Genomic DNA, 13,004 nt, shown 5'->3' with positions numbered 1-13,004 from the left:
TTTAGTTCCTAAAACAATAACCAAACAGGAACCAAATACTAATGTTATACTAATGTTATACTATATAATATATATATATATATATATATATATATACAAAATAAAATTGGACAAAAACAATAAGCTGTTGATAAAATGGTTATTTTAATCAATTACTTGAAGTACAAAAATGACAGATCTCAAACAATGAACAAGATCAAATCAAAGATTTTCAAAGATTTCAAAGATTTTCCAGTGTAATTTTTCTGGTGCTCTTCTTCAGAATGAGAAAGCAGATGTGATTTCAGAACAAAGGCACGAGTGAAACTCTTTTCGCATTGATCACATGTTAACTTAACATTAAAGTTTCTCTCCACTGTGGATCTTCGTGTGATTTCTTTCCGGTGTGAACTTTCAGGTTAACCTTCAGACTTGATTTTTTTTTAGACTGAGGGCAGGAGGCAGGAGATTTATTGGCTTCTTGTTCACGTCCATCAGGTCTAAAAGAAACATTAAATCATGTGAGATTTCAAATGAAAGACAAATGTGAAATAAAATCATAAATCACTAGTTTTGTCATGCAACTCTAGATGACACAGACTTGACATGTAATCTGAAAGAAATCGCATCGTTTACTACACGGCACGAACTGATTGGCCGCTGCAGCTTCCGCAACCAATTTGCTTGTTCAATATTTAAATAGTTTGGTTCAGTGTATGCTTCAAGCTGGTCAAACAAAAATGTTGAAACATTCTCTGGAGAATTTAATCACCAACCTTCTTTGATCTTCAGTATCATTCTGCAGGTTCTGGATCACTGGCGGTCTCTCTGTCCTCTCTCTCAGTTCTGCCAAAAACAAACAAGTTTCATTTCCAATAGATATGATGCGAGTAATAAATGTTTCAGACTAATCACATGTAAAAAACAAAAACATATTGATTCATCAGGTTTTATGAATGGATAGATTCATCCACAGAAAAAAAAAAAAAAATTCTTGATTGTTTTTGATGATCAAAACCGTATTTTCAAAACCGCAGATTTTTCTATGCGGTTTGGCTGTTCATCCACACACAAACGCGGCATCTGAAACCAAACTTTTTTGAAAACTCCTGCCAGGGTGAAGATTTTCAGAAACTCTGGTTGCAGTGTTTGTCGTGTAAATGGTGACACTGATTCTTGCTTGGTGACGTTGGAGTGTGCGCTGTTATCGCTTTTGTTTTAAGTCAGAGATTGTGCGCTGTTATCTCCTTTGTTTACATGAGGCGAATCTGTGCAATGGCAAACATACCCAAAATATTGCTGCTAATACCTGTGCTAACAGTGCTTATAACATGTATACATATATATGCACAGATCACCCATTATATTGCGCAACAGAGGCGTCAGAATGCAAAACTACGCAGGTCACTGCTTATGACAACGTTACCCTACCAGAAGTGGTAATAGCATTTTTTTCAGGCTTCTGATTGGTCAACAAGACGTTAAGGTTAGGGTTAAATCGACACCTGTTGGTTTGGTACGACAGACGGTGTTGCTAACTGACAGTTAATTAAAAATAATTGCGTATGCTAGCACATGCATACTGTCGAACGCTTAGCCATTCACACTAGACTCCATTTGATAGCGTGCACGAACGTATGTAGTCGATTTATATTTGTCCAGTGTGAGTGTTATTTCTCTCCAGAACATATGAGTGATAAAAAAGTATTTGCACCGTCTGCCGAATAAACACCACAGACACAGTGTAAGAGTAAAACTATATGCAAAATAAGATACACTGGTGTTTTGCCAGATAAGAAGTTCTTTATCATCTTTTTACTACTTTAATTCATTTTACTCTAATTCATTTCATTTATCACTTTTAATTCCTTTTATAACTTTTAAGTTTTAAGTTTTAATTCCCCTTCCTTTATGTTGTGTTTATTTTCTATGCAAAGCACTTTGAATTGCCGTAGTGTGATTATTTTAATTCCTTTCTATATAAAGCATTGTGAATAACTGTTTTAATTTTCCTTGCTTTTATTTTGTGACTATTTTTATTCCTTTCTAGGCAAGGCAAGGTAAGGCAAGGCAAGTGTATTTATTTTGCACATTTCATACACTGGCAATTCAAAGTACTTGACATAGTGTCTGTGCCTGTGGTGTTTATTCGGCATGCCTAAGAAATCTATTGGACGTCTCCTATGGACCGTATTTTTCCCTAAAATCGGACAGGAGGAGCTCTAGGATTGACTCACGGGGTATCCTCAGGATCACTGCCCAGGATCAAAAACCCATTTGTTCGGAAGCTCTAGGAATGGAGTCGATCCAGTCTGCACCCCACAGAACCTCGAGTTTAATTACACATCAAACTCTCCACCACAGACCCAGGTCATCAGCATGGTTTCATCTCAGTGTCACAGTACTCATTTAGTAAACGTACAGCTAAATAGATGTGTTGTGAGTTCGGATTTGAATGTGACTACTGTAGGAGCACACCTGATCTCTTCTGGAAGCTGGTTCCAGCTGCGGCTGGCATAGTAGCTAAATATTTTTCAGATGATAGTATGCTGATTTAGTTATTGCTTTGACATGACTACTGAAACTAAGGTCTGACTCTAGTGTCACACCAAGATTCCTGACTTGATTTTTAGTTGTTTGACCCCTAGAGTGAAGGTATGCGTTCACCTTGAGAACTTCATCTTTGTTTCTAAACGCAATGACTTCAGTTTTGTCTTTGTTTAACTGAAGAAAGTTTTGGCACATCCAACTGTTGACTTCATCAATGCTTTAGCACAGGGAGTCAATGGGGCTGTAGTCGTTAGGCGATAGGGCTAAGTAGAGCTGTGTGTCGTCTGCATAGCCGTGGTAGGAGATTTGGTTGTCTCATTATTTGGCTCATTGGGAGCATATACAGGTTGAACAGGAGTTGCGCAAGAATTGGGCCTTGAGGGACTCCGCATGTCATGGATGTCCACTCAGACTTATGGTCTCCTACACTCACATAATAACCTCTCCCTACTAAGTCTCAATACCATCACCCCCCTTAAAACCAAATATATCTCCTTCACACACTCCGCCCCTTTGTACACTAACCAACTCCGCCTCCTCAAAGTCAAATACCGACAACTGGAATGACTGGTCTTAATGTCCACCTGGAAGCCTACAAACTTCACAGACAACAATACAAAGACACCCTCAACTCTGCCCGCTTCTCCCACTACTCCTCTGTCATCCAATCCAGCTCCAACAGTCCCAAGACCCTCTTCTCCACAATCAACAAACTTCTGAAACCACACAATCTCCAACTCCTTCACCACTTCTAAGTGTGATTTGTTCCTTTCCTTCTTCAAAACCAAGATCGACAACATCCATAATCAACTAGCCCATAGCACCCCCTACCCAACCCCTGGACCTCCACCACCCTCCCCGCCATCCCACTCTCTCTCTTCATTCACTCCAATCACTGAAACAGATGTATCTACCATAATCTCCAGCATGAAGCCCTCAATCCTCTCCGCTTGATACAATCCCCACATTTCTTACCAAGGTTTGCCTCCCCTCACTTTCCCCCCTCATCACCAACATAATTATCTCCTCTCTGGCCTCTGGTATTATACCCTCCCCTCTCATGCTTGCTGCCATCACCCCCATATTGAAAAAACCTGGTTTGGACCCAGACATTCCCAACAGTTTCCATCCCATCTGTCTCTGTACTGTGGTGCGGTCAGAAACCAGATTGAAAATTGTATCCATTAGAGCTTAAGAACTGTTTCAATGAACTCGCCTATGAAAGGAAGATTTGAGATCGGTCTGTAACTGCTCAATATGTTGCTATCCAGATTGCTCTTTTTCAGGAGGGGCTTGACAACTGCAGTTTAAAGGGACTTTGGAAGAGTCCCATAGAGAAGTGAGGAATTTACCACTTCTAGGAGATCTGCTTCTAAGCAGTTACACTGCTGCAAAATATGAATGCACTTTCATATTTCTATGTAAAGCACTATGAATTGCCATAGTGAATGAAATGTGCTCATGTCGTACCCGAGTTTATTAGATCCATGTCGTACAGTGTGATTTGTAATGATCTTAGAGAATTGCCAAAATTGCACAGTCTGTAGCAGGCATGACAAGTGGGTGTCAGAAACAAAGTTGCGCAGCGCTGTTGTTTTTACGCTTTTCCATGAGTGCCACCTAATGTCAGAGATTGAATGTGCATTTACTGCCATTTCTTTGCATTGGTCTGAACAGACAAATCTCATGTGAATGTCTCGTCGCTCATCGTGGCTGTTAGGAAACTAACTTAGAAGAGACTTGGTTGCTCAGCGCATAAGGATGAACTACTTACTGTAATCTCAGACTGCGGTGATCTGGTTTCTCCACTCCATGGATCTTCAGGTGTAGCTTCAGGTGACTTTTAAAAGAAAAACTCTTTCCACACTGATGACACGTGTGTGGCTTCTCTCTGCTGTGGATCCTCTCATGTTTTTTCAGATTTGTTGACAGACTGAATGTCTTGACACAGTGTGAACATTTGTAAGGTTTTTCTCCAGTGTGGATCCTCTCATGTGTCTTCAGATTTGTTGACAGACTGAATCTCTTGTCACAGTGTGAACACATGTAAGGTTTTTCTCCAGTGTGAATAATCTGGTGCACTTTTAAACAGTCCCCTGTAGTAAAAGTCTTCCCACACTCAAAGCACATGTACTCTCTCACACCAGTATGTGTTTTCTGATGTATTTTTAAATATTGCCGCAGTGAAAAACTCTTTCCACACACAGAACATGAATGCGGCTTCTCCTTCGTATGAACGGTCAGGTGTCTCTTCAGGGCTGATGCTCTGAGAAAAGATTTGCCGCATTGATCACATGCGAATGGCTTCTCTCCGGTATGAACTCTATTGTGAAGTACGAGGCTATATTTGTGTGGGAAACTCTTTCCACACTGTTCACACATAAACGGCTTCTCTCCTGTGTGGACCCTCATGTGTCCTTTAAGGTATGCTGATTGACTGAAACTCATCCCACACTGATCACACGTGAACGGCTTCTCTCCAGTGTGGATATTCATGTGCGTCTTAAGGTTTCCTTTGCTTGAGAAACTATTTTCACACTGATCGCATGCGTACGGCTTTTCTCCAGAATGAACTTTCATGTGAACCTCAAGACTTTCTTTGAATGTGAAGCTCTTCCCGCACTGATCACATTTGAAGGGCTTTTCTCCAGTGTGGATCCTAACGTGACGCTCAAGACCTCGTTTGGTTGTGAGACTCTTTCCACACTGAGTGCAGGTGAAAGATTTCTTGTCTCTTTTCTTTAAAAATGTCTTTTTAGTCTTTGATCGATTCAAAGATTTTTCTCCAGGTTTGACATGATGTTCCTCCTCCCCTTCACTCAGTTCTTCACTCTCCTTGTTCTCTCGGTCCTTTCCCTCCAGATGCTTTCTGGTAGTTCTGCCAAAAACAAAGAAGTGTCATTTCCAACAGACATGGTGTGAGATGAATAACAAATATTTCAGAGTAATCGCATAAAAGCCATTAAAAAAAAAATAACACATTTCTATGGAGAAAACACATCTGAAAATAATGGAGGTCACACGGTGAGCTGCTGCAGGAAATGTGCACAAGCCAAGTTGTCCTCAACATGAAAATGCTTCACATCAAACACACTCAGGTTTCCCTGGACGCTGAACAGATGCCTGTGTTGTTTACTCTGATGTGGTATTATTACAATTAATACTCACTCAGATGAGTATTATTAGAATGGTGTTCAGTCTACACAGTGCATTGTCAATTTTTTTAATTTTCAAATTATTAGTATTTTTAAGAAAGTGACGGCCATGGTTTTCAAGGTACACGATTTTCATAATGGACTATGTTAGCAACTGAGACAAAGACACTGTATGGAAATTTTGAAGTCAATCACACAGACGGTGCTTTAATTAGGGCCTAAAGGTTTTTTTTATTTTTATTATTATACCGACACAGAGTGGCAGTGTTCCACCACTTTTTGTTGTGTGTCCTCAGAGGGCCCCTATACATAAGTGTGTGAAATTTGGTGAAAATCTCATTTCTTTTAAAAGTTATAGACATTTATATGTATGAACACATAAAAAATGACCCAGACCTGACTTGTCGAAATTTTATAGTAAGTGGCAAAAATATGCAATTTGTCCATTAGTCAACAAACTATGTTTTCAATTTTCCTACAGTGGTTTCGCCTTGATCAGACTAACGGATTTGAAGATATTCTCGAAAGTTGTTGAAGCACTAAATAACAAACCAGCAGCACAACATTGCATGTTTGGTATCATTGGACTCTGCAAGGATTCATGAATATGGAGATGACTCCCGTGAAAATAAGTCAACCGAATCCAAAGTTAAGCATGTGAATATTAGATTTTACCACTAGGTGGCGCTGGTTCGAAACTTCTCAGACTCTTTCAGGGCATCGTGCCGATGAACCACAATGGCCGATGGGAAAATTGTATATCATTTGACTCGGCATGCCGCTCCAAATATAACATCTCAAAGCCATGCTTCACTGACAACCTGAGCATAAAAAAAATGCAGCCTTTGCGATTTGATAATCGTGCCAAGAACGGTTTCGGGTTAATTGCGATCAATCGTTTAGCCCAACTGTTCAGCTTAGCGAATGAGTCAATGCACGAGAATAAAAGCGAGCAAAGAAGTTACAGACAGAAAACTTATTTTACTTCAGCTTACCTGAGTATTTGAATTCACAAATATTTTCATAATAATGAAGAAAGTGATCAGCGTGATTACTATTCAAAATAGTAAGCAAATGCTACAGAGTTTACGGTTTGTATATCTGCAGTCATAGTTGCAGTTTCCCTCTTTGAATTAGAGGTCGATTGATTCATCGGTCGGCCAATTGATCGGCCGATTTTTTGCATTTTTAACATAATCGGCATCGGCCAATGTATCAAGCCGATTATTAGGCAGGCACATCTGTGGGCAGCCTAGTGTTGTTGTTGTGGAACACGCGTTCAACGCATGCTGCGCCTAGAGTCATTCTCCAGCAGAGTGAGCAGACCTCATCCAGTGCTTAAGGAAGGAGCTAAGTTCCTTGGAGAAAACTCCTTTATATTTAATTAAAAACTTTTGATATGTTACTGCCAACTTAGAGAAAAAACATGAATAGGCGACATGACGTTCGGCTACTTTGAAATTGATAGCGTAGTTGAGGTTGCATTAGCACAGCAGAAGGGTTGCGATCATGTCACAATAAGTAAGCAAGAATTTACAGACAGTGAATCTGAGACTTTTATTTGTTCTGTTTGTGTGTCTTATATTTGAGAGGGTTGTCACCAGAGGTGGAAAGAGTACTGAAAATTTGTACTCAAGTACAAGTACCGTTACATTGCTGAAATAATACTCAATTACAAGTAAAAGTACTGGTGTCAAAAAAGTAATTAAAGGGTTAGTTCACCCAAAAATGAAAATTATGTCAGTAATTACTCACCCTCATGTTGTTCCAACCATATAAGTCTTTCGTTCATCTTCGGAACACAAATTAAGATATTTTTGATGAAATCTGACAGAATTTTGACTCCTCCATAGGCTTCCAGTGTGACCGAAACTCACCGGCCCAGAATAGTTATTAAAACATCGTTAAAATAGTCCAAGTGACTACAGTGGCACTACATTAAGTTTATCATGCGACGAGAATACTTTTTGTGCGCAAAAACAAACAAAAATAACGACTTTATTCCACTTTTCATTTCCTTCTCTCTGGGCCTCGTAGTGTTTTTGCGCTGCGCGTCTGTGTTGCACGTCATCACGCAACACACACATGACCGGCGTCGGCCAATAGTGAGCCTACGTGGTGACGTGTAACACAGACGCGCTGCGCAAAAACACTACGCGAACCAACTAGACATCCAGAGAGAAGGAAATGAATAGTGGAATAAAGTCGTTATTTTTGTTTGTTTTTGCGCACAAAAAGTATTCTCGTAGCTTGATATACTTAAGATTGAGCCACTGGAGTCACTTGGACTATATTAACGATCTCTTTAATAACTTTTCTTGGCCAGCAAGTTTCGGTCACACTGGAAGCCTATGGAGGAGTGAAACATGGCTCAGATTTCATCAAAAATATCTTAATTTGTGTTCCGAAGATGAACGAAGGTCTTACGCGGTTGGAACAACATGAGGGTGAGTAATTACTGACAGAATTTTAATTTTTGGGTGAACTAATAACCCTTTAAGTAAAAGTACAAATTACTCTTCTCAAAAACTACTCAGAGTACTAGTTACTAATTACTTTTTAGCTGGCGATAGTTAATGCATTACCAATAAAAATATACAACCAAATCATAGATTTATGTAGAAAATAGCTACTTTTAACACACTTTTACCTTATTGTCGAAGGACATTAATTAGTGGATACTGGAATTTCTAACTTCAATATGACACCTTGAAATATGTCAATATTCAGTAGGCCTAGCCTATAATTTTTAATACCATCGGGAAAACTACTACATACTAAATATTTTAATATCTACATTTTTTGTCCATCCATTTTGTCAAGGCAATCATTATTTTCAAGCATTGAAAAGCACAACACTCATTGTAACAGTAATCTATTTGAATGGAAAAGTTTAATTCAAGTCTTCTGAAGAGACACGTCCACTTTATAAGGTGAGATTTTAATTTAGGCTTTTGTTTACATATTTAAACATTGATCAATAACCATTACAATAATCTAATATTTACTCACTCAGTGTTATTTGTCTTTACAATAGGGTAACGTGAACTGTTGCAATAGCTCACACACAGCACAAGGAAGCTTGATTTAAATTCAAACTGAATTTAATTTGCAAAAAGACTAGATTTTTCATAACTTTTGACAGCGTTTAATTCAAGAGCATGGAGAGATTGGAGCTGGACGTCATTTGAGTCTGCAGTGAGAACCACTTGGAGAGATTCGCGATTACACATGATATGACACACAGTCCGAGAGCGCACACTCAATATTCGAGTCCAGTTCATTCGTAGCCTACATTTGAGAGCTCGCGTCCAGTTTTCTGCGATTACATGAATGTGGCCTCGCGTTATAATATTGTTCGTGACATTTGCCATTAAAATATGCCATAGAAACTTGCAGGTATTAATAAAATTATGCGTAATAATAGGCCTACCTGCAATCCCGCGCTGAGGGGAGGCGGGTGTGTCAAACTCGCTGTCGTTGAGATGAGAGAATGAGAACGCGCAGCTGGTATCGTATTGGTGTATAGGCCAAAATGAGTATTGACAGATATTTCAGAATTGATATGTATCAAAATATAGATATTTTGACAGTACTACTATGTAGTTTGTTGTTCCAAACTTTCAGTCCAGCCATAATCACTCTGAGCTCCTCGCCTCCTTCATGATCAAAACCTGCTGCGACTGCGGCGGCTTTCATTCAGTCCAAATATCAGGGGTTTTATTGGTCCGTTTACGATCGAATATTTTTATTGGCTACCGAAATGCCATTCAAAGATTTGAATATCAATTCAAATTGTACTCAGTAACGAAATGTGATTTTACAAGTAGCGAAGTTGATTACTTAGCTTAATATGTACTTGAGTACAAGTAAAATTACAGATTTAAAAATATACTCAAAAAAGTACAAGTACCCAAAAAAATGACTTAATTACAGTAACGTGAGTAGTTGTAATTCGTTACTTCCACCTCTGGTTGTCACTCAATGCAGAGAAATAAGTAATAAAAAAAAGAGACCAACTATAGTGAAGGACTGGCTTTGCTTTGCTAGGGTTGGGTAGCTACAGACAGACCCAGTGCTAATACGGCACTGGTGCCTTAACGACCGTTATTTACCGGACCGAATATCAACGCGCATTTCTGTGCTTCATATCAGTGCTACTGTTATGCCTGTGCTTCTCTTGGATGCTCTGAAGACGGACGTTAGAATAACAGAAACATCGCTTCGCTGCACTTGACACTAGTCAGCAGTTAACTTTAACATTCCGTTAGCTAGTAGCTGGATTAAACACGGTTAAAATGCTGGCCAAACAGTAGTGTAATGTGTGACTGTATTTCACTGTAGACTAGGGACGGTACATGTATTCGTATTGAACCGAAACGGTACAGGCGTCACGGTTCGGTGTATAAATTTCCACGGAGAATACACGCTATAAAAATAAATAAAACTCGCGTGCAAAGTAATGCGGAACTACTGTTAGATACGCGGGTTCTTTAGGGACACCTAATCTGTAGCTCCGCTTTAGCTCCGGCTGCGATGTAAAGATTGCAATATGTTGTGTGTGTGTGTGTGTGTGTGTGTGTGTGTGTGTGTGTGTGTGTGTGTGTGTGTGTGTGTGTGTGTGTGTGTGTGTGTGTGTGTGTGTGTGAGAGAGAGAGAGAGAGAGAGAGAGAGAGAGAGAGAGAGAGAGAGAGAGAGAGGGAGGCGCGGGCGCGATCGAGATCGAAAAGTCGCGTGTGTTTAAAGTCGCAAAGTGTTTACTTATATTTGTGTGCAAACCAAGGTTATTATAGTTTTGCTTTTTTAAATTAGTTTTTATTTTAATATCGTTTTCAGTTTTGCTTTAAATTTAAGTTTAGTTTTAGTTAGTTTCATGAATGGTTTTGTTAGTTTTAGTTTAGTTTTTATTTTGCAAACACATTTCTATTTAGTTTTTATTTTATTTAGTTTCAGTTATAGTTTTAGTAATTATAGTTTAGCAGCTAACAGAACACTTCCAGTGTAGACCAAAGAAAGCAAAGCAAGACATTTATTTTCAGCAAAATGTAATGTTTGCACAGTTTACAGTTAACAAGGTTTTGAGATGCAAAAAAGAACCAAACAAATGCACCTTAAATTTACATAATACATGATGAACATGCATATGAACAAACAAACATACATTCATTCGGTTCTTAACAATTGAGAAAGACATTTATTTTCAGCAAAATGTAATGTTTGCAGTTTACAGTTAACTCTTGATAAAAATAACAAGGGTTTGAGATGCAAAAAAAGAACCAAACAAATGCACCTTAAATTTACATAATACATGATGAACATGCATATGAACAAACATACATATTAAAGATTAAATCTTTTTGAATTTGTGTGTATGTGTTGAATATTAATTTAGCAAAAACAGACTAATACAATCTTAAAGGTTTCAAATGTGCATGTTTGTAGTCTTAATATTACTCGCAATAACAGACTAGAACACAATCTTCAAGTGTGTGCGTAGTGTTCAATTTTACTTTAAACAAACAGACCACAATAAAATGTCCAAAATTACCAAATGTGTATTTTGCATTGGATATAATTGTGGTCTGTGTTTTCTGAAATCATTTCAGAAACAAAATTTTCTGTTAACTTTTAAGAAGACTCTTTGTTCCAGGGAGGTGGTCATTCTGTTTCTCAGTCCAGATGAAAGCTGTCCACAAACAGAAAATATTCTTTCTACAAAGGCTTGAGATGCAGGGGCAGATACCAAATCTATTGCAACAGGTGCAAGCTTTGGATACACCGCAACCCGTCCTTGCCAATACTCTAGTGGCCTGACCCCAATGTTGTCTCGCTTCACTTCATCTAGGTATTTTTGCATTTCATGCACTGCACTGCCAGAGTTATCAACTGGATTCACCTGGTTAGTAGTGCTGAAGATCTTTGTAGCGAGGAACGAGTATTTCTGAAGGGTTTTGTTGGTGCCTCCAGAAGTTGATGGTAGTTCACATGCATTATCTGTCATTGTGGCTGAAGTTTGGCTATATCTTAAAGCTTGATCCAAGACAAATATCTCTGCCTCTCTCTTTAGATGCTTCATCTCTGGAGATGTAAGAGCTAGGGAGACAGATGGGTCCATAAGAGATGCTGCACCTGCTGTTGGATCAAACTTTGCATGTGTAGGATCAAGTATGCCTGCAAAGCGTTGCCGCATCGACCTCAGAAGGACTTGAACAGTTTGCTTTTCCATGTTGGTAGTCTGCTGCAGATGTGCTTCCAGATTCAGCAGGGCTGGCACTACTTCAGATAGGGACTGGCTATCTGTCTGAAGTTGATCAGTGTGTGTAGCAAATGGTTCCAGTAGTTTCATGAGATTTTCTAGCTTTGTCCATTCACTGCTCAAAAGAGTGTCAATCCCAAGCTCTTCTAGGATTTCATTGAGAGTAGGTCTGGTTTCAATCAGTCTTTTGATCATTTCAAACGAACTATTCCACCGTGTGGGGCAATCACGGATCAGTGTTCGTCCACACCTTTAAAAAAATAATAGTAATGTAAGAATATCATCTTTCCCCTCTACAAACTAATGACTGTCTAAGGTCATTTGGGTTACACTTTACTTGAAGGGGTTTGCATAAGACTGACATGATACCTTCATAATCATGACATGGCAGATGTCATAAATATGAAGGAGGTCTTATGCATGTTTATGACAAATGTCATTAAGTGTCATTCGCTCAATTATGACATTTTTAATGCAAATATGACATTGTTTGAAATGTCTTTGTTATGACAACTTGACATAAACCAATACATCATAACCTGTCAGTGTCTTTGTCATGACAACTTGACATTACCAAGACAACATAAATTGTCATAAATATGTCATAAACATGACATATTAGATTAATTATCAAACTTAAGAAACCACTTAGCTTTATGGGTTAACATTTCATTAAACTGTCAGGTGGTTGGTTTTGACATTGGCTGTCATGAGGCCATTATAACTGTGTCATGAATGTTTTTGTTGACCTCAACTACAGTGGTACAAATTTAATTTGTCATTAAAATGTTATAATGGCTTCATGACAGCCAATGTCAAAACCAACCACATGACAGTTTAATGAAATGTTAACCCATAAAGCTAAGTGGTTTCTTAAGTTTGATAATTAATCTGCTATGTCATGTTCATGACATATTTATGACAGGTTGTGTTGTCTTAGTAAAGTCAAGTTGCCATAACAAAGACATCTCAAACAATGTCATATATGCATTAAAAAATGTCATAATTGAGCGAATGACACTTAATGACATTTGTCATAAACATGCATAAAACCTCCTTCATAT

The 13,004-nt window shown here is 38.5% G+C and overlaps 3 protein-coding genes across 5 annotated transcripts in view; 1 reads left to right on the top strand and 2 right to left on the bottom strand.

Annotated features, from left to right (window-relative positions):
- The window catches only part of LOC311302609 (uncharacterized protein), a 495,915-nt gene that overhangs the window by 369,573 nt on the left and 113,338 nt on the right, over positions 1-13,004 (top strand). The window lies entirely within an intron of this gene.
- LOC311302813 (uncharacterized protein) overlaps positions 1-13,004 on the bottom strand; it is a 273,934-nt gene that overhangs the window by 227,951 nt on the left and 32,979 nt on the right. The gene's annotated exons all lie outside the window — the stretch shown is intronic.
- The window catches only part of LOC311302574 (uncharacterized protein), a 42,699-nt gene continuing 29,817 nt past the window's right edge, over positions 123-13,004 (bottom strand). The window contains exons 5-7 of one of the 2 annotated variants that reach the window (XM_084428565.1): positions 4,304-5,407; positions 756-825; positions 123-479 (exon numbers count right to left, since the gene is read on the bottom strand). In XM_084428565.1, coding sequence (XP_084284691.1) covers positions 774-825; positions 4,304-5,407 — 1,156 coding nt within the window. In that variant the 3' untranslated portion in view covers positions 123-479; positions 756-773. The remainder of the gene's footprint in view (positions 480-755; positions 826-4,303; positions 5,408-13,004) is intronic. The other variant, XM_084428564.1, reaches the window with a different exon arrangement.

Source organism: Rutilus rutilus (assembly GCF_951802725.1).
Source record: "Rutilus rutilus genome assembly, chromosome: 1".
Lineage (NCBI taxonomy): Eukaryota > Metazoa > Chordata > Actinopteri > Cypriniformes > Leuciscidae > Rutilus > Rutilus rutilus.
This window is presented reverse-complemented; position numbering and strand designations above follow the sequence as displayed.